Source organism: Gopherus flavomarginatus, chromosome 5 (genome assembly GCF_025201925.1).
Source record: "Gopherus flavomarginatus isolate rGopFla2 chromosome 5, rGopFla2.mat.asm, whole genome shotgun sequence".
NCBI classification, from domain to species: domain Eukaryota; kingdom Metazoa; phylum Chordata; order Testudines; family Testudinidae; genus Gopherus; species Gopherus flavomarginatus.
Genome location: NC_066621.1, coordinates 75,936,425 through 75,964,156, shown reverse-complemented (window position 1 = coordinate 75,964,156; position 27,732 = coordinate 75,936,425). Strand labels below are relative to the sequence as shown.

Sequence of the window (27,732 nt, the reverse complement as noted above, 5' to 3'; positions counted from 1 at the left end):
ATCTACATAGCTAAGTTACACTTTCACAATAAAGAGATTCCATTACAGTACTCGTATAAGGTGAACTGAAAAATATGATTTTATCTTTTTACAGTGGAAATATTTGTAATAAAAATATAAAGTGAGCACTGTACACCTTGTATTGTGTTGTAACTGAAATCAATATATTTGAAAATATAGAAAAACATCCAAAAATATTTAAATTCATTTCAATTGGTATTCTATTGTTTAACAGTGCAATTAAAACTGCTATTGATTGCGATTATTTGAATTAATCAAGTAACTTAGCAGCGATTAATCGACAGCTCTAAATAAAATCAACATTAAACAAATTGAATAATATAATGGATCATTTGGAGGCTGGTGACAAATGCAAACTTTGACCTCCACCACAAATTTAAATTGAAGCCACATTGAACATCAGTTATCTGCTGAAAGAATCAGTCATGTCTTCATTTGAAGAGAGATCCACATAGCAGCAATCAATTGTTAAGATGCTTTATTGACAACTCTCCAGCACTCACCACAAAAATAGATGTAATCGTATGCAAAAATGAAGCTTAGTTTTTTCAATAGCGTTTTACTGGCAGTGGAAAAATGCTTCAGAACTTTATTGAAAGAAAGCAATAAATAATACTGTGGTAAAAATAGTTCAAAGTACTTAGGCTGTACATACTTCGTTACATAATCAGAAGTACACAAAAAAGATTGTTAGAAAAAACATGAAACAGTAACAATGAATTTCAGTTGTACAAGTAAACTAAAGAGAAGAAACCAACCAACCAACCAAACAAAAAGACATGCTATATATATTGTTGCATAATAAATAATGCACCATGATCTGAACAAATTTCTTACTGGCTTTTTAACGTGCCATTCAATGATACATTTTCTACATAAAGCCTGAAATGGCTACAACCATACAAAATTTTAAAAAATCTGGACAATTTTTTAGAACAAGTTTACAAACGAATGCAAAAAGATGACTTACATAGGAAAAATAAGGCCTTTATTAGAAGTTGCACTACTTTATTCTTCAGCATACTGTGCCTTCATCTTTTACTTTTTTTTTTTTTTTTTTTTTTTTTTTTAACATTAGACTGCAGTGCTTCATGATTGGTCCACTAAGAATAGTTGCATCAGTGTCTTTTCACAAATGTTTTTAATCAAACGGATATGGGAGGAAAGCACTTTTTGTGGCCTGTGGATTACTACCAGGTCCTTCGTCCTTGGCTGAGAGAAAATATTTCTCAGTTTATGGCTTATGTTCAGTCATTGTAAAGACATGCTATACAAATACAGCAGACTGGAAGTAATGAAGGAGTTAACCAATTCTAAAACATGTTCCATAGTGTTATAATGTTCCCCCGTTTTAAAAATGTACTAAAGCATTAAATGAAGACAAATTCACACTACCTGACAAATTTTCTTTGCGAAAGAGGTACAACTATCAACAGAAATAAAAATAATCTTAGACCTGCTTACTAAAACATTTATCTCAATGCTTATCTGAAAAAGGCTGGTTAATTTAATTTTTAGAACTAGCTAACATTTCCAAAAAAGACAAAATATATACTGCTTGGTGTCATGATACTTTTACAAAGACAGTAAAATCCTTTTCACCTTCAGTTTCATTATTAAAAAATCCAATGATAATTACAATAACTGCATAATTTACAAAAGCCCTATATTGCTCATAGGGACATATACTTACAAGCATTACAGTACATTCAGTTGGAAAGACTAACAAATTAAGGATAAAAGGATTTGATTTATAGATTGAATACAGATGGAAAAGGTAAGTAACTATATAAACGAAAAGTCACATAGGTTTACTTAAATATAAGAAACATTTAATTCTAAAATATTTTCTCTATGGTACTCATGAATTTATTTGCTAATTAAAAACTCTGTAATAAAATATCTCAAAGTGTCCATTTAACAAGTATTAACAAATTAAAGATTCCACTGATTTCTAAAATATGGTCTTTGAGTTCAAAATGCTGCATATCACCGGTAGAAATAGTGTGGGTAAACTGCAAAATAAAAAAGAAATCTGTTATACAGTGTCTCAAGATAAAAAAAGCAAACATGCATTACATTCCAAGTTTCTCAGTTAAACAGCTCATTGTTGTGGCATGTACTTAACGGATTACTACCATATCATGAAGTATACAGTTCTACTTGGTCCCTATATATGTTTCAGTTGCAATATGAGGCTTGAGGCCAGAGGTCAAAAACCTTCAATTCCCAATAAGAGATTAACTTTTTTTTTTTTGGATGATCTTACTGTGTAAAATAAATAAATATTATATATATATATATATATATATATATATTTAAAACAACAACCACCACCACCACCAACAACGTTAAGGCAATTAGAGTTAAGAGCTTTAACATTCACAAAGAAATGTTTTTAAAGTATCTACTTGATTTACACAGGGATGGATCCAGCTCATTTACATTGACCTTCACCTGCAGGAACGTCCTTTCTCAGCATTTTATACCACTTTTATATACTAAAGGCTTTTATATACTAAAGTACTTTTATATACTAAAGGCTACAGACTTTGAAGCCCCAACTATACAAGGAAATTGACCTATTGCTATGAAAGCTTATCAGGACCAAGTCCCCTGGAGTGACAGCTGAAAGTAATTTCACTAGAAATATAGATGATAAAATTATTTTAGGCACCACTACAGAAACATGATTTTTGCTTGCAAGTGACAGACTTAAATCAGACAACTTCTGAATTTCTGTCTGTTCTTTAAGAGGCAACTGAAAGATTGATTTGAGATGTATATGATGTATCCTAATATGGGATTCCTTCCCATCTCGTTGTAGGATCTTCTGGGGTACAGTTAAAGGGCATCTTCCGCACATCTATCTATTAAGGCTATGAATGGAAAACTAGAGACTATGAAAAATGATGCACTCTATTTTGCATATTATATGAATATGTACTAATGTATTTACATAAGTGTGTATTACATAGATCTTCCCCATCTACACCCACCCATACCATGATTTGGCTCATTTTCAAGTTCCCCATGTCATAGCCCCATCCCTCTGGTACCCTATGTGCCCCCTTTAAATCTTCCACTACGCCATGTGAAGTATTTGGAGCTACCTGTAATACTTTATGAATATTATATCTTCCATATATTTCTTATGGTGTTTGATATAGGATTACATGGGGTTACCTGCATGTATGCAGGAAAGGAGACAATAGCTTCAGGCAGCCCCATTTACTGTAACTTAAGGACAATGAAAGGCATCTTTCACTTTAAAGACCATGATGAATTCAACAGTATGGCATGACACAGAGTGGGGAATGTTCACACTTATAAAGGAGGGGGGAACCCCCAACGTGGGAAAACTGGAACAAAACTATTTGTAGTTATGTTCCTGAAAAATGCTACTTTAAGCGAAAGGATGTCAAACTAATCCAATTTCTCCCTAAGAATTAATGTAAATGGGGGAAGGGGTTAGGTTCCAGGGAAAGTTTTTTCGCCAGACAGAAGACTATACACACCCACACACACACACACACACACCCACACACACAGGGTACAAGTTTTGAACAAACAATGTAATACTGTACACAGCAATGATTGTGAAGCTTGGTTGAGTTGGTGAAGTCAGAGGGTGGGATATTTCCCAGGGAATGCCTTTCTGCTAAATGATGAACCAGAACTCAGCTGAGCCCTCCAGGGTTAACTTAATGTAGCCTCACAATCTACAAGACAGCAGGAATGGAGGAAGGAGACAGCATGCCAGACATGGACAGAGAGACACACGGTGTGTGAGACAGACGCATTGCCCCTTTAAGTATACTGACCTCACCCTAAGTACATTGCCTTTTTAAGTAGACTAGCAAGTTGAGACAGCAGCTGCTGTCAGCAAGCTCCCTCTCTGAGCCCGTCTATCCTGCCCCCCACCCAACCGCTCTGTGGAAATGAGTAAAGGGGGGGGCAGGAGCGGGGGAAAGGGGACACCCTGACATTAACACCTCTCTTCCCCCCACCTCTGCACAGCAAGCAGGAGGCTCCTGGGAGCAGCTCCAAGGCAGAGGGCAGGAGCAGCACACAGCAGTGCGGGGAGGGACAGCTGAACTGCCCGGCAATTGATAGCCTGCTAGGCAGCTGCTGTACAGGGAACTTAGGGAGTGTGGAGCTGTTGGTTCATCCTGGTTCCAAAGCCCCACCAGTTAGCTCCAATGGGCTGCTCTTTCTACAAGCAGTGAACAAGTTAGGAGGCTGCCAAACAACATTATAAGGGAGCATTGTGCAACTTTAAACAATCATGTTCTCTAATTGATCAGCAACGAAACAACAATGTTAACCAGGATGACTAAGTGAGGAGTTACTGTTGGTTATTCCCCGCCAGGGCTGCCTCGGGCACAGGTAGCCCTATGAGGGGCCAGGATCCCCTGCTGCTCCCTGAAGTTGGATCTCTCGCTGGGCTAAGGGGTCTGGCCACAGCAGTACCCTGTGTAGTTCCAGGGCAGGCATATGGCCTAACACAGGTCCTTTCCTGGAAGCCCCCTTGTCCTGCGGTGCCAAAGGGGCCTTCTGCTTTAGCCACGATTTGGGCACTGGGGAAGGGGAATGGTGACAGGCGGGTTCCGGTGCTGGCAGTGCCCGCATCCTGAGAGAGGAGATGAGGAAGTGTGTGTGGTGGGCACATAGCCATCTTTAGGAGGTAAGGAAACCACATTTGTCAGCCACGTGGGGGCTTTCAAGAGGACTCTGGTGTCTTGATCTTGTGTATGACCCGGGATACAAGAGGGGTTGGAGGAAAGGCATATATTAGGGTGCATCCCATTTGATAAGAAAAGCATTGCTCAGGGAATGGGATCCCAAACTTGCTCTGGAGCAGAAGTGCAGGCACTTGGCGTTTCGGGTTGTCACAATAAGGTCTATAGTTGGGAACACCCTATTTGAATATAGTGCTCCTGGTTCCTTTCCCACTCATGGTCCTGGGGAAATTTTCTGCTTAGTTCATCTGCTGTGGTGTTTTGGCATCCCAGGAGGTAGGAAGCTGAGATGTCGATGTTGTGACTGATGCACCAATTCCATAACAGCATGGCTTCTGTGCACAGGGATTGTGACCGTGCCTCTCCCCCTACCTGTCAGACAAGCAACGTTGTCTGTGAGGATCTTTATAGTTCTGTCCGTGATCACAAGTAGGAAATGGGAACATACATTGTGAACTGCCCGCAGGTACAGTAGGTTTACATGTAGAATGGATTCCGATGGTACCAGCAACCTTGAACCATATGATTGCGCAAGTGTGCTCCCCAAGCTAGTAGGGAAGCATCTGAAATTATTATTATTGTTGGAGGGTTCTGCACAGATGTTGTTTGGTTGGGTCCACAAATGTAGAAAGTTTTTTAACTTTGGTTGGCCTCATGAGATGTTTGTTTATGCTGTGTCTGTGTGTAGCATACACTGTCTGGAGTCAGTCTTGCAGGCCTCGAATGTGGAGTATGGCATATTTCACGAACATTGTTGTGCATGTGGCCCAACAGTTGGAGGCAGGTCCTGGCTGATGTCTGGCGAGTGTCTAGTGTTGTGGAACTTAGACTAAGTAAAGCTGTAAATCGGTGTTGGGGCAGCAAAGCTGTAGCCTCTGGATAGTCGAGGTAGGCCCTGATGAACTCCAGTCTCTGCACAAGTGTGAAGATTGATTTGTGTGTGTTTATTTGTAGGCCCAGACATGTAAAAATAGCTACGGTGTTTTGAGTAGCTTCTACTGCCCTTTCTTAAGTCGCTGCTTTGAGTAAGCAATCGTCCAAATAGGGGACTATTACGACCCCTTGTCTGTGGAGATTAGCCGCCACCACCGTGAGAACTTTTGAAAATACACTTGGGGAAGTGGACAGTCCAAAGGGCAGTACTTTCTACTGAAAATGGTCTATTCCTAGAAAAACCTGAGGAACCTCCTGTGTATGTATTGTTATATGAAAATATGTGTTCTGGATGTCTCTTTTCAATGCTGGAATTATGGTTGCTAACGTGAGCGTCCTGAAGTGTTGAGTCTTCATGAATTTGTGAGTCTTCTTAAATCTAGAATAGACCTCCATCCTCCAGATTTTTTGGGGGTTAGAAAATAATGTGAGTAGAATCCCCTCCCTGACGTGATGATCTGCCAGGCTGGGTGGAATGGGGTCAGTCTCTGAATTAGGGCCAACTCCAGGGCTTTTACCGCCCCAAGCCGGGGGGGGGGGGGGGGGGGGGCGGGGAGAGCTACAATTGGCGGCAGCTCCACCGCGCTGCTTTCTTCTTCAGTGGCAATTCGGCGACAGGTCCTTTCCCCGAGAAGGACCGAGGGACCTGCCGCCGAAATGCTGCTGCAGAGCCCGACTTGCTGCCCCTTCCCCTTGGCTACCCCAAGCACCTGCTTGCTGAGCTGGTGCCTGGAGCCGGCCCTGCTTTGAATGGATGGGAAAATATGAAAATATGGAGTAACCTAAGCTATTCTCAAAGGATATCTAATAACTGAAACTTAATTTCCTATATAAGAGAAAAAAGTTTTGTTTTTGTTTTTAGAAAAGAAGAAAACAAACAGTGAAGGAGAAGTAACTATAAAGCTAGCTAACAACAAACTTAACTAAATTACACTAACTATCCTTAAGTAGAGAGGCACTACTAAGTGCTCCATCTCAAGCTGAGGGCAGCAGAGGAGGATCTGAGGAGGGGTTGGCTGCACAGCTCTAGGTGACCGCCTGAGGTGGCGCAAGACAGGGAAAGCGCATGTGTGACCCAACCAGGCACTGCTACTACAAATCTCAGATTACAAGCACAGGGGCTCACAATCACCTAATGCGAAGTTCCAAAAAGGATACTCCTTGAAGAACCACCACAGGTAGCCAAACCTAGTTAGACATGCTGAGCAATTGTGGGTGGTACAAGAGTGCTGTAGCCCTGGGCCAGGTCTAAGAGTGGGAGATTTGTGGGATTCCACCCAAGAACAGATGAAGGCAACAGGCTTCACACCTGAGGGAGTGCACTGAGAGACCAAGCTATTCCCTCTCCACCCTCTCTTGCTCCTCCAATTATCCCCATCCCACTAGTTTGGGTCCCCAAACATACTTAGCCCTGGTCTACAGTGGGGGGCAGGGGGAATAATGTAGCTGAAGTCGACTGCTGCCACTCCCTTCTTGACTCTACCTGCGCCTCTCGCGGTACAGGAGTTGACGGGAGAGGGCTCAGGGGGTGGGTGTCGATTTATCGCATCTAGATTAGATGCGATAAATCGATCCCCACTGGATCAATTGCTGCTCGCTGATCCGGTGGGTAGCGTAGACATACTCTTACTTAAATTTTCCCATTACCTCTATTTTCCCTGAAACTAGAGCAACAGTACTCTGCCCACTGTGAATGAAAACTATTTACTTCCCCCTCTCAAATTAGATTTCACTTTCGCATTGTTTGAGATGTCATAATCCAGCTAAGACTACCAGCTGACTCTGTGAAGTCCTTGAGGAAAATCAAAATAGATAAGGCCTGAATTCCTAACGTAAAGATGACCAAAAATCCAACACTTTCTGCAGAAAAATCCTTTCATGCCTTTTTGAAAATATATCATTAAAGAACAAAAAAGAAAAAAGACCAATTATTTTCCGTTTCAAATTAACTTTAAAATTAGGATTATATTATGCAAAGGTTGACAGCCTTAGCTATAAGGAACCACCTTAAAATTCTCAATATAGTATTTATATTTTAAACCGACTGGTGGTTTGTTTTTTTTTGGTTTTTTTGTTTTTTTTTTTTTACACACATTTAGATATTAATAGTTTTTGGAATTGGTTTAAACTTTAAAATTTATATTCTACAAAGGGGCCTATTTTACTGCTATATCTATCCTTTTCACTCACCAACAGACGCCTTTAACAGGAGTACGTCCTTACTGTAGTGGAATCCAGCCTTTGTGATCCTGATACATTGCCTGTTTCAACAATCATAGAAGGAAGACATGCAGAACACAGCATGCAGTTAGTCTTCAAAAAAAAAAAATAAAATAAAAATCACACAGCAATGTGATTACAACTACTGTATATGCTCAACTAAGGTTACAATAAATTCGAAAAGCAGAATTTAAAATAACCTTAAGTTCGTCTATTTACTAGTTTCAGTTTCAATGCTTAGCTTGACAAAAAAATCCTAATAAAACAATACCCATGCAAGCTAGGGCACTGCAAATGGCAGAAGTGAATCATCATGTCTAGAAGTACAACTATTAATATTCTTCTTTACAAGATTTCTCTCAGTTTTTGACTGCACAGAAGAAAACTTGAATTTTTAGAATGCGAATGTTTAATATTTTATATTTAAATCAAGTTAAACATTATATGGTGCAAAGAACTTCTGGACTGGATATTTTACACTAGTGAGAATAATATTTAAAATGTTAAGTATTCCACTAACATTCTTAATATTTATGTGTAATATACAGGGGTTCTTCTTAAACTTCATGTATTTAACAAAACAGGCATACTATCAAGGACCTTTGGTCTAAATTTGACCAAAAGAAGTTCTCAAATTGTAATTGCCTGGTACATTCCGTCACCAATAAAATTTTCCATTTGGCAAGCACTGATTTTTATCTGTGCTTTGTGAAACCAAAAATTAAAGAGAAAGCTTACTCATCTGCTACCAAAAATTATATTTGTAATGTAGATATGATTATCTTTTTATATCTCGTCAAATTCTGCTCTCAAGTACATACACATGGCTCTTAATAAAGTCCACACCGGTGGGAAAACTGTACTGTAACTTAATTTATCTTACAAATACATTCAATAGTTGACTGATTTATGAAGCAATAAGAAAACGATGCCTTTTACTACTACATTATGCTGTATAAAAATAGCCTCAAAGATTTTCTGCTATTTTTTTTTAGATGAAATTTCCTACTCTTATTATTGTTTTCCAGTAATTCTTATCAATGGACATTACTGCACTGCCTCACATCTAGGCTTTACTTGTGCTCTTATCAATACTAATTAGAAATGTACAGCTATTGCCCCCTTTTCACAAGTTAAGAAAAATATCAGTAAAATAGTTAGTGGAATGTCATCTTATTTCCATATTCAGAGATACGGAAAAAGTATATCCTAGATAAAAAGACCTTCTAGTCTTTTCCTAGAGAAAAAAGGAACTATATATCTGCTAGAAAGCTCACACAAGTTACTACAAAAATAAATCTATATTTGAAATAAAAAGTTTTACACAAATAAACATGCACAAGGCAGATGCTTTTATGCAGATTAAAAGATTCTGGCTACTTAACTCACTTACAACCTCAAGCAAAAAAGTTCATGCTTAAAAATAGCAAAGTAGTTTTTGTACCATCAATTTGCATCTTCTTTGGCTGCATAGAAGGTGAAGACATTGAGGAGGTAACTCTGAAGTTTGCAGGAAGAGTCTCTGCAGATCCAGCAGCTAAGCCTCTTATGTCCTTTGGTCTAAACTTCTTTCTCCATGAAGGTGCTCGTCTAAAGCTTTTATCATCATCCTGTCAGATTGATCAGCATTATTAGCAATTCTAAAAACAGGATTATTTACCATAATGAATATCTTTCCTCACAACTCCAAGCACCTATATGAGTCAAGGTGCTTAGTATTTCTTGGAAAAAAAAGATCTGGCTGCCTATCTTTAATTTAACTGTATATTAATGTATATTTAGGATTTACAATAATTTACAAATGCCATACAATCTAGTAGTGAGAAGTAAACGGAAAGGTTATAAGAGAAGACAAGACAAGAGAACGCATATCGGGAACATTAACCACCAGGTATAAATTACTTTAAATAAACCCTTTGGCCTCTTAAATTCCACTTTTGCTGGAATATCTATATTGAAATATAGCAGTAGGGCACAAAAGATTAGAGGAAAGGACTGATTAGTGAACGATAAACAGTACAAAACCACAATAGTACTACAGTACCTCCCTAACTTATGCATTGTTCCATTTTTAAGTGATTTGAAACCTTTTAACAGAGCTATGTGGAACGGAGTGCATCCTCAAATTGAACTATTTCTTCCCCTCCCCCCGACTCCCTAGTAGTGCATGTACAGCTTAAAAAATTATGTTTTTTAATTCACAAGAATGACACTGGACCTACTAACTAAGACAGCTGGTGCCCTGCCCGTGAGATACAATATCCAGTAGAAAAAATATCTTGTAAGTTTATGTGCAAGACCCCCCATAATTTGCTCTGGCCCTTGTGCTGCATAAAAAGGCTGGAGTGGCATAAAAGTGCCCTAAAAGCTCCTTTTTATATTGTGGGAAGATTTTCTGGTGCAGTCACCATGGAAGACAGCGGTAAAGGTGCTTTCCAATGACCCTTCTTGCAAGCTGTAGTTTAGAGGGTAAGCTGAAGGTAGAAGGCATGTCAGGTAGGGCCGCAACACAAAGCAAGGCAGAGATTCCAACTAGGCAGTGCTGCAGCCTGTAGTGCAGCTTGGGGAGGAAAATGAGACAGACACCCTCTCGCTCCTTGTGTTGTCTAAATTATGGTAGGGACCCACATCCAGTGCTGCTCCAGAGAGCACAAGGGTGTCTTACAGCCACCGTAAATACCTCTTCCAATTCTTAAATATATCTACATTACAGACGTCTTTCGATGGTATGTACAGTACATATCTGCATAGCCCGCCCAGCACAAGTATAAACAGTAGTGTAATTGGTGTGGCATAGCTTAGGCAACCAGAGTAAAGACGTGCCTGAAGGGTGTTCATACCCTACATGCTTTCTACTCACCTAAGCCAAACCTTCCCACCTACACTGCTATTTTTAATATTGTAGTGTCCTGCTGTGCGAGCCTTTGCCCTCTGCAGGAAGAGATTCCCTCATTCAGGAGACGGCTCTGGCAGGAGGAGGCAGATGGGAAAGGCTTATCTTTTTCCTGCAGCCTCCCATGGCCGTCTTTCTTTGCCACAGAAAAGACTCCAGAAGCTCCCCATTTCTGGAACCTTTCCCCGCAACAGGGAAAGGCTCTAGCAGCGGAGAGGCAAGGGGGAAAGCCCTTCTGTCTGCCCTCTGCCACAGCCTTTCACAGACATGTAGCTACACATCACAGCGTGGACGCAGTCTGGTTTTGGCTGTGCCATGCAGCTACATGTACAAAGCTTTAGAGTTGCACCACAAAAAATCTCAAAAAATGAATTCTTCAATTTCCTAATATGTCATTTGGAATTTACTTTAAATTTGTCTTCTAAGAAATAAATATTTACATGAAGCTTTCACTATGAATGATCCCAGCCTGCTTGAAAGATTAAAAAAAGATCACTGGGCTATTAGTGACATACAGCTGTCTCTGGTAGTACATTCTGCACAAATAATATACAATATATTACTATGCAAGTTTGAATTTGGCTGGGAAATTAGGGTTTAAATCTCACTGCTTTCAAAAAGTACCATATAATCTTTAATAACTGCAAACGGAAAGATTCTAGGTTTTAACTCTCTTCTGGAAAATGGGCACCTCAAGCGCCAATCCTCCTAGCACTATGTGGAGGCATCAGTTAAGTACTGAAACAGAGTAAGTGCCACTTATTGAACTGTCATTACCACTACTGCAACACTTGGGAGGCTTTCCATTAGTCTCATATCCAACGTATGGAATAGATACTATCCTACATAAGAGATCTCACAAAAACACTGCCTTATAGCATTGGCTGCAAGCCATGCTTAAATGCACTTGCTAACTGAAAAGGGAACAGTTTAAACACATTTCTTGGGAAAAAAGATCCAATCTATATTGATAACTGGGCACTAAAAGAAGGGGAAAAACAAACAACAGCTGATTGGGTGGACTTGTGAAAAGGAGTGGAATGGGGTGCAGCCTTCAGAAGAAGAAAGTTCTGCTTTAAATTGTTCTTTGTAAAAGCAGATAGTTCCAACTTCACCCACTCCCACTATCCACTCCAGTAAAAAAAAATGGCAATTAAGGTACCCAAAATGCTGTGCTGTGGAAAAAAGCAGCTCATAATATATGGAGATATACCTATCTCATAGAACTAGAAGGGACACTGAAAGGTCATTGAGTCCAGCCCCCTGCCTTCACCAGCAGGACCAAGTATTGATTTTGCCCCAGATCCCTAAGTGGCCCCCTCAAGGACTGAACTCGCAACCTTGGGTTTAGTAGGCCAATGCTCAAACCACTGAGTTATCCCTCCCCCCATGTAACACAGACTGATACTCAACTATTTAGATGAAAATCAAATGGGTCCCACTTGCTAAAAACCGCACTAGAAAAGAATACTAAAAACCAAAGTGAGCAATAATAGATGTAGCTTTCCTGGGACTAGCTCTCTCACTGAAGCAAGTAATTTTTTCCTTCTACCTCTGAGGTTATGCATGGCCTCTGAAGGGCATTCTGATGATTATCGTGCATCTCTGCATTGAAAGTCATCAGAACAACATCCTATTTCTCTTGATAAGAGTGCTAAATAAACATTGTTACATATGGGCTGGGGAAATCCACTTCCTCAGAGATGTTTTAAATGTTCATAAAACCACTTTATAAGTTCTGTCATGGGACAGTAAGTTCCATCATAAAAGCACGCTTGTTCTTTCTTCACCTCAGCAGGTAACAAATCTGCAGTACGTCTATGATACACTTTGCACTGCACATCTGGCTACATCAGCAGCATAGAAGTTCAAATGAACACATGCTCTTGAATATTTAATCCACCACTGGTGCCACTTGAAAGAAAATTTAAGTTTTATTCTTCATCTTATCACTACTGTTTTTATTTTCTTCAGCTTCCTTAATATTACAGTATCACTTCTAATTTTTCATTTAACAACTGTGACCATCTACTCCATGTCCATGTTTTATAAGCACCTGAAAATACAGGTGCTGCACTAAACATCACGTGCGAATACAAAAAACTACAGCATCATGATACAGTAAGATTCTAACCCACTTGAGTAGTGAGTAGCAACGATAAACACACTATTTTCACCTACATTGCTTAAGAACTAAGATGTTCTTGCTTTAAAAATGCATTCAGATCATAAATTGGATAAGGATACAAAGTATATGAGAATTTGGTAATTTTATCTTGGTTTACATTTTAAAAGTTATAAAGCCAACGGCCTACTTGTAGTGTGCTCAAGAGAGACCCAGAATTAGAACAGAAGGAGTGCTGCAGATTAAGGCTAGGTACATTGGCGGAGCTACATGCTTACACACACCTATATATACTAGGCCTTATTAAGTGAGTGTCAGTAGCCCCCCACTCACTTAATATTTTAGGAAGAGAGATGGATTCAGACAAAAGGGCACTCTGTAGCACTAACTATGGTTAAAGTTACAGGCAACACAAATTTTCTGAGCACCTCACACTTTGAAGTTCTGAATAATTCTGTCTAAATGTGAGCCAAATATACACAAAATACATACAGTAACTCAAAAAGAAAAGAAAATTCAAGTTAAGACTTCCACTTTTTAAAAACCATTCTCTGTATAGTAATAGTTTAAAGAGACTATCCAATCCAAATGCCTTCATTTTAATAATAGGTTGATCAGAGATCAGGCTTCTTCTTAATGCAAATTAAAAGAGACCAATAAATCAAAACTCACTTCATCAAATCTCCTGTCAGTGCCCATAACAAGAAGGTTATTAAATTCTCTCTCCAAAACAGCACGAGCCTAAATTAAAAATAAAGGCATTAAAGTGAGTCTTGAAAGGCCAAGAAACCACAAGCATCTATAGTACATTTAAAACACTATTTCTATGTACACATTACAAAATGAATATATAGTAACACTATTATCACAGTAATATAGTATTAATTTAGTACTTGCTAAGTTGCAATTACACATTTAAGCGGGGATTTCAGTGCAGTCATAATCTTATATCAGTGTCATGAAAATTCATGATATCAGATGCAAAATTAATGACTTCACAGTGAAAAAAATCCTTTTTCTTCATATTTACAGAGCACCTAGCATACTGGGTATTACAAGAGACAAATAAGTGATAATAAAGGATAGGCCAATTTATAGGAGAAGATGTGCTGTGAGAAAACAAAGCTGTTTAAACACAAAAATTAATTAGAACACATGATAAAATTTTCCATAATTTCTAAGTTTTATTGCAATATGTTTCCAAGTTTATGGTAGAAGACACACTATAGATAACATTCAATTTTTAAAATTTCTACAGTTGACTAAAATGATTACTTGCTTACATAAAATTAGATTGTATGACAATATGATTAAAATGGCTATGGAAAAAAAAAAATCAGAAGACATGAAGTTATTACAGTTATTACCTGTGTGTTCTGAGTAGGTATTTGTAATAACAGAGCTAATGCACTGAAATCAAAAGTTTCCTCTAAGGCCACAAGTGCACCATGAACTCCACTTTCTATAAGGTTATTTGCATATTCTTTAAGACCGATTGACAGTACCCAGCGAATCATTCTGTCATTGCTCCATACAAGAACATCTAAAGAAGAAAAACAAATATGCTATATAAAACTGCATAACAAAATGTCTATACAAATAACCTGTTTCCTCTATATTACATTGGCATAGGGTTCAGTTGCGTCAGTTAGGCTTAGGCCACAGCAAGGAGTGATGTGGAGCCAACCAGTCTCCGGGAGAGTTCAGAGGGAGAAATCTGCTTGAAATAAGTATCAAATATTTGGGTTATTTAATTTGATAGTCAATTCATTTTATGTGGTCTCTAAATCTTCAATATGCAGCAAATGTTTATATTGACAACATAGAATTCCTTCCTGTGCTCCAGAGTGCAAAAGAAGACAGTGCTCATTGCCACAGCTCTTCGTTTACTGCCGTTTACGCTGTCCTGCTTTATGGGTGGGTGTGGAGAAGTGGGGGGATATAGCCTACCCTCCTCCCTGCCTGTGAGGAAGTATGGATGGAGTAGTCCTTGTGCTTCTCAGACTGCATGGACTGCACCTTTAGCCTGGCACTATGTAGGTGGAAAAGCTCTTTCCATCCCACAAACACCTTTAACGGTTAGACATTCCTATCCTTGGAGAGCTGGGGCAATTCTATATTGATAAGTTATTTCAGTTCTTTAAAAACAGAGTGATTTTCCCTGCAGGTTACTACACCATTTGATCCTTCTTCTTCCTTGGGATTGCAGGAGGTAAGGTGCGGGCTTGAATTCCTACTTCTGCTTCCCCACTACCTCCATCCCCTCTTCAGTATTCACAAATTAACTGGATGTTTTTCATTAAACCACCAACACCACCACCACAGTAACAAAATGGTTAATATTTGCAAACGAATCAGATAAAAAGGCTTCAGAGTTACTGAAAAAATGGGGACAACTGTCATCTCAGAGACGTCTTCTTAAATAAAACAGTTTCTTTAGCTCACACTTGGAAAATTTTCTTCAGAACAATAAGGGTTAGAAACAAAATTAAATGAAAGCTCATTTCACTGCGCAATTGTTCTACAGTGGGTTCTATGAAATATTCTGTAGCTACAGAATTGTAGACTACACAGGGCTCTACTAATACGTCGCTTCCGTATGGCACTTCTATGACACCATGAAATAATCCTTCCAATTTAAAGTAACTGACTTAATTTTAAAGTAATGCAATATTGAGGCATCTTACTGGGAAGAGTTTAAAATCTAAAGTGAAGCCAAGACAGTAATAGTTAACCTTTTATTTCATTCTGGCTTTCTTCTCTTCTTCTTTCAAGTTCTTTTCGGTCATAATTTAATTTTCGCAAACACATAATACCACACTGGAAACTGTTTCTGTTGGGAAAAGAAAACTGTATTTAGGGATAAGCTAGAACAGTTAATCAAGAGTACAATGAAGACTGCTTTAAGTCTTTTTACCTGTGAAAACTGTCAACCATTTTAAGTTGTCCTCGGAGATCTTTCTTAGTCAAGTGATCTAGCATTCTAGCATCAACAAGACATTCCATAAAGTAGCTGCGGTATTGAGGGAGCCCCAAACTGGGGAGCCACTCATTGCCAATCCACTCATGGTTCATATCGCCGTACGCTAGAGTCTGTTTTTTAAAAAAAATAAGAATTAAGTGTGATTTACTCAAATCAAAAGCAAAGAAACACTAAATGTCTTTCCCTAAACTTCACAGTAGTATATAGTATTTTTAAAAGTTGCCTTGCCTGCCATTTTTTAACCGGTACTTTTTAGTTTGAAAAAATACACTATGAAAGTGTTGAGTTGAAGTTTGCCACTTTACATTTAATCTTTTCACTGGAAAAGGATGCTTATTAAAAAAAGGGAATATAAAAACATTCAGAATAAAGTAAAATTTCCATTAATTTTTGGATCAAATTTTGATGACTTTTTGCATGTTCCTCAAATTCAGACCCCTTCAAGAACATCAGTTTGACACCATAACAACATAACAGATGAGATATTGAACCCACCATGTCTCATGAAAAAAAACTGAATTTTTTTTCTCAAGTGGTATAGGGTATTTTATTTTCCTGCACTCCCCCTATTCAGACAGCCAAATTCACTGCAGACTTCTGAATATTAACAGGAGTTTTGGGGAACTGATACTAGTGAAGAAAAAAAACCCAAAACACTGAACATCTTTTTCTGGGCTCACAGCTGTAACTGCTATTCCCTATTTTGAAGGCTCCTTGTCTTTGAATTACAAGATCTTGGGGAGATTTTCAAAGCGCAGTTAGGGTCTGACTCCCATTAAGCTCTGAGCTTGAATTACAGTTACTCTGCCAATGAACTAGCTGGAAAAGTAGTTTAAAGGGGTTTTAATAAAATGACTACTAACTTTGCTTAACTATCATTCTTCGAGATGTGTTGCTCATGTCAATTCCATGCTAAGGGTGCGCATACCATGTGCACAGTTGCTGGAGTTTTTTCCCTTTCTGGTAGCCATAAGGCCAGCCCTAGCATCTCTTGGAGCCCTGCGCACAGACACGGGCATAAGGGGTGCTACTGGCTTCGTACTCTCTCAGTTTCTTCTCACCAGTAACTCTGATAGAGGGGTAAGGAGGGCAGATCATGGAATGGACATGAACACCACATCTCAAAGAAACACAGGTACAGAAGATTAATAATAGTTTTCTTCTTCTTTGAGTGCTTGCTTATGTCAATTCCATGCTAGGTGACTCACAAACAGTATCCCCAGAGGTGGGCTTGGAATTTACAGTCATGCCGACTGCAACACTGCTCTCCTGAAACTGGAATCGCGACAGGCCTGTTGGGTGATGGCATAGTGGGACAAAAAGGTAGGAACCGACGACCACGTCACGGCCTTGCAGATGTCCTAGACTGGTAACTGCATGAGTAATTCTGCTGATGAAGCCTAGGCTCTTGTGGAATGAACTGTCACGACAGCTGGAGGCAGAATCTTCGCCTGCTCGTGGGAAGCCCGGATGCAGGTGGTTAGCCAGGATGAGATTCTTTGGGATGACACTCAGTCTTTTCTGCGTAGACTTGGGGAAGGGCTTAGTCCTTTCGATATAGGCCAGGGCTGGCGTAACGTCTAATGTGTGTAGTCTCTGTTCCTGAGCAATGCTGTGAGGCTTCAGAAAGAAGACAGGCAGAAAAATGTTCTGTTTGATCTCTGTTAGGGAAGCCCTGCGAGAGCAAGAAGATTGTTCCAAGCAACCGTTACTGGCAGGAAGAAGGAACTGAGAGGGTGCAGATCTGGCAGTGCCCCTTATACCAGTGTATGTGGGTGGGACTCTAGAGGGCACTAGGGCCAGCCCTACGGATACCACTACGGGAAAAATCTCCAGCAACTATGCACATGGTGCATGTGCACACCTAGCATAGAATTGACATGAGCAAGCACACGAAGAAGAAATTATACTTTCCATAACAGGACTGTGCTGGAGGCCAGGGAGTAAACAAGAAGTTGTACAGTCCAAAGATATTGGGTTAAAGAAGCCCTCCTCAGTTATTTTACTTTTTATCGTTTTTCTATATTATATTCTCTCTCTCTCTCTCACACACACACACACACACATATTCTCTCTCTCTCTCCCTGGACAGACTCCATCTCATTAGTTGAGGATACAAATGGGATTTACTACAGATCTAAGACAGAACAACTGTGCAAGCAGGACTATACTGGTGACACAAAAATCACACTGTGCCTGGACATAGCATCTCTATGATAATAGAAGTTGGCCAGTGATCATGGTAACGGTGAGACTGTATTAGCGTCTTCCATAACAGGCAGGTATTTTCCTTGAACCACTGGCCTGACACAGAGCCAGCATCTCCATAGCATTCTAGGCTTTAGATGCAATAAGGAGTTATTTTGTATTAAATCAATTCTCTAACCATTTGACCTGTTCTGCTGTTCAATCCACAAAGTCATAGACCACAGTTTGAGAGAGAACAGTTTTCACATTAGTTTGTTATAATGTCACAGAAGACAAATAGTTTAAGTAACAAACAATAAGCAGAACTTTTGAATATTCCTCTTACGTTAAATAGCCTTGGAAATTAAGAGGAAAGAAAAACAATATATTTTTATTTATAGACTTTGTGCGGTGCTCACTGTATTATGACATTTAACTTCTAAACAAAATGTGGTTGGGTTTTTTTTCAAAATTTGTTCATGATGCGTCAGAAAATTTTAAATTGACTGAACTAAAAAATACAGTCTGAGAATCACACTGCCAGTTTATAAGGTTAGTAATAATATCGACAAATTTAGATCATCAAAACATTCTCAGAGAAAAACAAAGATTATAATTCATGCTTTAATTGCACAGTGTTGCTTTACATATACTGTATAATAGATTACACAAAATCTCCAACCTGAGCCCAGCTTCCCTCCTCATCTTCCTGATGTTATGTGGTTAGAAAAGCAAAAGAACACACAAATGTTAGTATTTATAAGTTTAGTATTAAGAGCAAAGTTAAAGATGTAGAGCAGATGCAGTATCTTTATGGTATGCTAAAAATCTAAAGAATGCTAGCAACATGCATTTAAAAACAATATAAAATTTAATAGAAGTAGGAAAATGTTTGTACCAACTGGGTTTTCTGTAAAGAAGAAATTTGTGCGCAAATAAACTGTACACACAACACAGTTAGTCTGCCTTCAGTAAGAATCCTTGTTGATTTTTTTTATCCCCAAGGGGGAAAAAAAAGTAAAATGTGAATTATAGTTTCATATAGGGTTAGTAACTAAAGGAAGCCATAATCCAAATACTTGAGCTTTTTTAATACTTTCATTCTTTTGAAAGACTAAAAGGCACATGATTCAAGCAATCAAAAAGTGGAAAAAGCACTATAAGGAACAGAAGTGGCAGCGCTGTAACTAACCGTTTGTGGCGTGGCTGTAAGATTTTCCATTTCTTCATGTGTTACCCAGACATTTCCCGTGGTCTAATATGACCCCACAGTGAACCAATCACATCCAATGAAAGGAAAGCAGTAACAAAGAGGAAAGGTTGCAGAATATATAAGCAATAGGTAAATATAAGGAGCAGGCATGGGCAAAAGCAATGGTTTCTAAAGTCTGAAGAACAAATTTACTTAAAATGATAATGTAGAATAAAGGTGCACTGACATGGGACATTTCCCTTCAAAGATTATTAAATAATTACAACATGTGTTAAATAGTTTACATTGATGTGATTAACAAATCAACTATGACAAGAACTGGAATGGTGAACAACATTCTAAAATATTCATTTTAACAATGTCTCTTTTATAAGTTATTTGTTTTTAACTACAAATTATCCTTTGGTGTGTTGGATGTAATTCTGGACAACATTCTAACATAACTGCATTTTTAATTTTATTAAACATTTTTGTAATTTTGCACATTTAAAAGTATTCTTGAACTTTTTTTTAGTCACTATTTTCAGTGAGGAGTGATACTAATCTACTAAATATCATATGTATTTTGCTAAAATTATTAACAATACCTATAAAGCAGTTTCTTCAATAGCCACTTGCTCTCTGTTCAAACCCAAAATATTTCCAGAAATATTTCCCTACACAGTAGTCAGAATGATCATGCAGACAAAGATCCATAACACTCCCATATAAGTAAATAGACCATTTGGTGAGATATGAATGTAGGATGAGACCTACGTAAGATTTAGCATAATTATAAATTTGAGAATTTGATTTTGGTTATATAAACAAAGACAAATTTTTATTATTATTGAAAGAAATTTTTCCACATCTGCATAAGCCCACTAAGTAAGGAAGTACCACCAAAAGAACCCATTCCCTAATAGAAAAGACATTCTACTTTACAAAACATTGCTACATTATGGAAAAGGTATAAAAAAACATAATACTTTAAAAGCCATAGTATTTAAAACTAACTATATTGATTTATTTTCTGGAGAATTTTTCTCCTAAGTTACTAACATTGTATTAACATATTTTGTCTCATGCTTATGAACTCATCCCATTATGGCATAATGATCTGTCAAAATTCTTTGACTTGAGATTAAACAAACAAGGCATCAGCAACAACAACAAAAAAGGTTTGTTTTTGCACAATATCTCTAGCAACATAAAAAGGGGAATGCGAACAAATCAGACTATCCTTTACCTAGGATTTTTTCCAATATTCTCTAAGAGAAGTCATTGCCTCTCAGTAACAGTACATGACAGAATACAATTATATCAATTAAACCCTCTCCTTTTACTGGAATGTCTCACGCAATTATAGAAATACTTTAAATTATGCAAAGTAACTCAAATGTTTTTAAACCATGGCAGTTCTCCAGCAAAATTCAGAGCGAATATGCAACATGCCAATTACAAGCCCCAGTACTGCCACTGGCTAAATGCAGGTGTACTACTATGTCCACATGGAACCCATAAAATCACAGACAGTTTCTCATGGCAATACTCACAATTCATGATCAATAAGGCTACTTTTTAATCATGGGTATTTTTAGTAAAAGTCATGGACAGGTCACAGGCAGTAAACAAACATTTGTAACTGTTCATAACTTTCGCTAAAAATACCTGTGACTAAAACTTGGGCGGGAGCGGTCCAGGGGCACTGTGGGTGCTGGAAGAGGTGGCCCGGGACACCTGCTGGTTCTGGGGGGCGGCATGTGGCCCAGGAGCTGGACCCCTGCTGGTGCTGGGGGAGGGGGGAGGTTGGCAGGGGCTCCCTACACAGCTCTGCGTCCCTGCAGCTCTGCATGCTGCTCCCACCACAAGCGCCGGCTACTGCACTCCCACTGGCTGGGAACTGCAGCTAATGGGAGCTGTGGGCACAGGCAGCATGGAGCTCCTCCCTGCGCCCAGGGCCTCCACTGCCTAGGAGCAGTAGGGCAATGCCAGTGGGAGCCGAGGATCCCTCGAACACGAAGTAAGTGCTCCGCCATCCTGCCCCAGCCCTCCCCCACACACCCAAACTGCCCCTAAGCCAGCACCAGCTGCTGCAGAAGTCTTGGAATCCATTACTTCCATGACAGACTCACAGCCTTAATGATCAATTATACTGAGATGCTGCCATTGCTCAGAATTCCTATCACCCATTCAGCTGACTTAATTTCTCTCTGACAGCAACTTACTCGATCTTTTACCAATTCTAAAATGAAATCTTTAATTTACAACAGTTATACAGCGCTACCTCGATATAACACCACACGATATAACACAAAATTGGATACAATGCTGTAAAGCAGTGCTCCGGGGGGACAGGGCTGCGCACTCCAGTGGATCAAAGCAAGTTCAATATAACACAGTTTCACCTACAACGCAGAAAGACTTTTTTGGTTCTCAAGGATAGTGTTATATCGAGGTAGAGGTGTATATATGTATGTTATAGTCTTTAATCAAAAAATTATACAATTATACCTATTCTTAATATTTCCATCATTTAAAATAGACTGTCATGTTGAAATGAAAAATAGCTAATCCTTCCCTAAACAAAAAATCAATTGACATCTTCGCTTAACTCTGCAGTAGCATAGTGTCTGCTTTACAATATTCAAGTTTTTAGCAGTGAAGTAAGATCTATTATAAGCTAATATGATGGTTATGCCACACGAGTTTTTTGGAAACAAAGTCTCCTCTTTTTAAACTGTTATGTGGCCCTTTGCAATTTAATGTACATTTCTGAAAATTTCTCTTAAAACTCAAATTTCCCACTCACAATATTCTTCAATTAGAATTCTGGAGTCTGCTGAATTTCTGTATTTAACAGAGCAGAGAAAAAATGTTTGATGTTGTTTCAGTAGTGATTTCCCTCCCACTAGTTAAGTTACTTCTAATTTTTTTCTTACCGTTCTTGACGTAGGAGGGGCAGATGGACTTGTTAGTGACATGATCTCTTGAATGGCAAGCCTCAGTTTCAACCTGTGCAGAGGATTACTGATTCCAATTTCACGCTGTATTTCCGTATCAGACAAGGCAGACATGATGGCACCACTTTTCACATTTGCTCGGCAAGCGGCCACATACCATGCTGGCATCCCTACCCATAACTGGCAAATAGAAAATATGTCAGTAGTATATGTAAATAAATGTTTCTTCAAATCTTCAAGTTACTAAAAATGCTACAAGTCTCCCGTGTATAGGTACCCTTATGTTTTAAAATGGGATGACTTACCTCTAGCCACACCACCACAGTAGGGCCATCCCATTGTGCAAAAGGCAGACCTTGCCTTCTAGCTTCCTCAAGCAACTCATGTCTAAAATTACAAAAACAGTCATTAAATGAAGAGACAGTAATATTGAAATAGTCATTTAACTCTATGTTTCATTTATTTAACACTAGTATTTTATTTCCTTTATCCAGCTTTCCTCCTTTAACAATCTTACAGACACTGTAAGATACCTGAAAAGAGGACAGGGCCATAGCAAATGTGGCATGGCATATTCAGTGTAAAATTTCAGTATGGTAGAAATGCTAAGTCTTTCTTTTTTGGAACCAGAAAATGCTCTGTGCCAGGGGCTTGCAAACAGCGCCAAATGGTTGTGTTCACCCTGCCCATTTACCATGTTGTTAAATGAGAGGGGACTCCAATGTAATTTGGAGGAGGATTGGTAGAAAAGGTTGAGAACCATCAATCTATGCTGGTGAGAGACTGATTAAAACAGACACCACTTACTGCTTATGTAGCAAATTTGCTATTATTCAGTGAATTAATATGCTTTACAACTATTACAACATATTGCTTTGTCATAGGAACCCTCTGTAAACACTAATTTAAAAAGTTCCACTAGGTTTTCTATAAAATATCTGACATACTCCCCAAACCCTCTCTTCCCCACTTATTTATACCCCCTCATCCTCCGCAGGGAGAATCCAGCTTATACAATCTCACTCATATCTGAAAACAGAACTTGGACTAACATTATGTTTGGCTTTTTGGATTTTAATATACATACACAGCATTAAAATATTATTGGACAGGGACTCTTTAATGGCTTCTAAATTAAAGAAATTATAATAAATATTGTTGAAACCTACAACAAAGAAATACATTTCAGACATCTTAAGCAACTGCATTCTGCACCAGATGGAATTTATACAAGGCCTTTTGAAGTTTAGTTTTGTCCATTAAGCTACCAGGATTTGCCCGCTTGCAATGAAAAAAGACTAAGGCTAAAGTATGGGCAGTACAATCCCAACTATTTGCATTACAGTATGCATGTAGTTACTGTACACATTATAAAAGCAGTTGAAGAGGTCCCAAAGAAGATGGTCAAAACCTGCTTTTGTCACAATTAGACCCAAGTAAACAGGTAAATGAGAACTTGCATTATGTGGCATTTATACCATGCAACAGTATTTGTATGTTATAGTTAATTAAAGGTAAGAGAAAAATTCAACAAAAAATAAATTTAGACTGACAGCATGATTTTGTGCATTGGCAGTATACTTTTAAACAGCCAAAGTTAGAGCTAGCTAATTGGATGAATTTTGTAACATGCTTCAATTTTGCTTTTTCTTCTTCCTCATTGTTCCATCCAGCTTATATATATGGACCAGTTATTCTCATGAATGAATTTCCACAATTTTTTTAAATACTACAGTCACCAAGAACTTTCTTTACTAATCCAGCTCCATCTCCGGTACAGTATTCCATTAAAAATATAGATGCACAACAAGATACTGAATCCTTGGCTACATACTCATGATCTCTTTCCATTTAAGTTAATAGGTGTTCATCAAAAGTGAACAACGTCCACACCTATAATACTGAATGATTCTAGTCTTAAGGAATTGTCAAAATTAGGAAGTCTTAGAATGCTACAGCCACAAGATTACTGTAGTACAACTACGGCTCTGCAATGTAACAATTATGGTTAGGGTACAGAAAAGCCTTATATTTTATTCATATATATCAAAGTGTCAACACTTTGAGAAATCAAAGAAATTAGCCAGTTGTTGGTGATCAACAGAAAGATCATTGATTTTATTGTTTCGCCTATAGTTTTTTGTAGGTGAATGTACTGGTCCAGGAAAGATTTAATGCTCAACTGAAGTCCCAACTAAACAATAGTAATAAGTTTGAGAATAACCGTGAAAGCAAAAAACAAGTACTCATCCAGAAAATGAACACCTAAAGCTGACAGGTTATTTTCCCTACTGCCACGTAATCCACAACTCACAACCCATCACCTGTCTACACTCAATTTTGCATATGGGTTTGCAAATTTTAAGGAGCGAGGTCAAAATAAATTTCCATGAAATTACAAAATTCCATTGCCTATGCAAGGAATCAATTTCCAATACTCTTGTATTATTTTGTTACTTATAGAGTATGAAAAAGCATTAACAGTGCAGTGGTAAAGATGCTAAAAAGGGGTAGCAAGACTGGTGTCATTCACAGAGTGGAGAGGTGACATATGCAACACAATAAAAAATAATGCACATTAAGCAAGAAAAAACATGAAGTGGGATAAAGCACAATAGTCAACCTTGCAAATGGACAACCACAGCAACACTGAAAAATTTAGTAGTAATAAACAGCTTTCCAAAACAGAGTTAAAATTGTTAGATCATATTAAGTACGGTTGTATAGTTTTATAATTTAAATGAAGTACTGAAATTCACATTATGAACATTCACAGCATGCAGTGTAAGATAAATGGCTTTGTTTTTGTCATTGGCCTTAAATACTGTTAACAAGTTTTCACTATAAATGCTTCAGCAGAACATTTCACTGCCTAATATAGAAACATCACCTCTTGTAAAAACATACATTTAATTTGCTGAACAATTAAGGCTTTTAATACATCATTAAAATCAAAGCAAGTTTCCAAACAAATTTCTCACACATCCACAACAATCCTAATAAATTAAATATAAACTTACCCTGATTTTGCACTACCACATCAAAGGGTAATAATAAGGAAATAAAACAATGAAGGAAAAATGTAAAACTACAATTAAACTGAACTCATAACACAAATATAGAAACAAACAGAATGAAATAATGTAATACTGTAATTCAGTTCTTTAAACATAGGTTTGTTAATAGAGCCTTCAAATAAAAAGGCAACAATGCCTGTTGCAAACGTTTGAGATTGTGTATACAGAAACAAACAAAAACAGACATGAAGTGATACACAACGTAAGCACAAAGAAACCTTTTTAGTCACTGCTGCTACAGTTACATTAGGTTTCAGAAAGTATGAAATTCTTAATCTTTTTAATAAAAGCTACCTAAATATTGTTGATTTTCTACACAGCGTATGGAATCTTACTGAGTCACTCAGATACTCTTCACTGTGTACATGTTTTTGAAATTGAGCAATTACCCTTGAGAATTTGCTCTGACATGATCCTTTTCATGTTTATGATCATTCCCATTGAGGAGGCGATGGATTTTCTCTAGTTATTTCTAACACATTTTTGCTTCCTATGTTCAGTGCACATTGGCAAGCTTTTGGAATGGATTGATAAAAGTATAGTACTATGATCTGAAAAATGCTAGATTAGGGTTACCAACTTTCTGACTGCAGAAAACTGAACACACTTGCCCCACCCGCTGCTTCTTCCCTGAGGCCCCGCCCCCACTCACTCCATCTCCCCTCCCCTTCCTCACTCGCTCAATTTCACTGGGATCAGCAGGGGGCTGGAGTGTGGGAGGAGGTCAGGACTCTGGCTAGGGGTGAGGGCTCCAGGTTTGGACCAGAAATGAGGGGTATGGTGTGTAAGAGGGGGCTCTGGCCTGGGGTAGGGTTGTAGGAGAATGTAAGGGCTCTGGGCTGGGTGTGTGCACTCCAGGGTGGGTCCAGAAATGAGGGATTCAGGGTGAGGGGGGTAGGGGGGGAATCTCCAGGCTGAGGCTTGAGATAAAGGGCGGGGGGCTCCAACTGAGAGAGTGCAGCCTCTGGTGCGGGGCCAGAGACGAGGGGGCTAGGGCCAAGGGTTCAGAGTGCGGCGGGGGTGCAGGATCTGTGAGGGAGTTTGGATGAAGGAGGGGCTCAGGACTGGAGTGGGGGGAGGGTGCGGCAGGGGATGCAGGTTCTGGGAGGGAATTTGGGTGCAGGAAGGAGCTCAGGGCTGGGGTACGGGCTTTGAGTGGCGCTTACCTCAGGCGGCCCCCAGAAGTGGCTGGCATTTCCCTGCTCCAGCTTCTAGGTGGTGTGGCCGGGCAGCTTTGCACTCTGCCCCCACCCTGAGCGCTGGCTCCGCAGCTCCCATTGGCTGGGAACTGCAGCCAATGGGAGCTTTGGGGCCGGGACAGCATGCGGAGGCCCCGTGGCCACACATTTGCCTAGGAGTCAGAGGAAAATGCTGGCCACTTCCAGGAGCCACGTGGAGTCAGGGCAGACAGGGATCTGCTTTAGCCCCGCTGACCGGATTTTTAACAGCAGCCACCAGGATCACTTTTCGACCAGGTATTTCAGTTCAAAACCAGACAACTGGCAACCATATGTTAGATCCCTACTCATACAAGACTTAAGAGTCCTACACTTTGCCCTGTGGGGCAGTAAAAGTAAAGAAAATGTACATTTTTGCTACATATTTACACCAGAATAACAAGGCTTTTATGGCAACCTATGTCTTTTTGGTAATACTCTTTAGATTTTGAAATTTACTATGAAAAACTCATCACATTGATCAGTAAGCACATATCATCAATGTGTCCACTGAGCGTACGGGACTAGGAATCAGAGATTTTGAAATCCTACATTTTGATCTTGGGAAAGCCACAATTTCCAACTCAGATTTGTCATTTGTAAATTATAACTGGATATGTAACACCTGATAAACATCATGGGATTGTTTGAAGGATTAGTTAGATTATGTTTGTAACATACTTGCAAATGTGGGTGAATATTTTCAAAATAAATCAGTAAATGGATAACACCCAATAATCTGAATTGAATATAGTTTTCAGCAATGGTAGCAAAATTTCGAAAGACAGTTGCTGACCCCTGAGCTAGGTTAACATTTCCCTTTCAAGAAAGTAGAGGTAATATCTGAAAACTCCATAAACTATTGAAATCATTAGAACAGAATTTAGTCACAAGGCGGGATTCCATGTGTCAGCAATTGCAGGAGCAACAGTTCTGTGTGTCGTTACAGTCAAAATATATTACCAATATTCAAGGTTTTAAAATAAAAATGTTGCCAATTTTCTTGGCAATTAACCATACAATTCTTTTATTTGGTACTGAATTTAAGAGCATATTTTCAGCACTAAAGGAGTCATTTTCATTTAAAAGGGAAACTCTAATGTGCTTGCTTCTTGCACATTCATTACCTAATCTTCCTGAAGATGAAGCAAGATATCCATAATTGACCTCAAATCAATT

The 27,732-nt window shown here is 38.7% G+C and overlaps 1 protein-coding gene across 5 annotated transcripts in view; it reads right to left on the bottom strand.

Moving 5' to 3' along the window:
• Window positions 1-482: 482 nt before the first annotated feature.
• PPFIA1 (PTPRF interacting protein alpha 1) overlaps window positions 483-27,732 on the bottom strand; it is an 89,932-nt gene continuing 62,682 nt past the window's right edge. For 3 of the 5 annotated variants that reach the window (XM_050955236.1, XM_050955231.1, XM_050955234.1), the window contains 11 exons: window positions 22,565-22,646; window positions 22,239-22,439; window positions 19,297-19,359; window positions 18,787-18,813; window positions 15,852-16,027; window positions 15,670-15,767; window positions 14,302-14,477; window positions 13,607-13,675; window positions 9,361-9,526; window positions 7,887-7,957; window positions 483-2,036 (listed from right to left, as the gene is read on the bottom strand). In XM_050955236.1, the coding sequence (XP_050811193.1) occupies window positions 7,899-7,957; window positions 9,361-9,526; window positions 13,607-13,675; window positions 14,302-14,477; window positions 15,670-15,767; window positions 15,852-16,027; window positions 18,787-18,813; window positions 19,297-19,359; window positions 22,239-22,439; window positions 22,565-22,646 (1,117 nt within the window). In that variant the 3' untranslated portion in view covers window positions 483-2,036; window positions 7,887-7,898. The remainder of the gene's footprint in view (window positions 2,037-7,886; window positions 7,958-9,360; window positions 9,527-13,606; window positions 13,676-14,301; window positions 14,478-15,669; window positions 15,768-15,851; window positions 16,028-18,786; window positions 18,814-19,296; window positions 19,360-22,238; window positions 22,440-22,564; window positions 22,647-27,732) is intronic. The other 2 variants (XM_050955233.1, XM_050955235.1) reach the window with 2 other exon arrangements.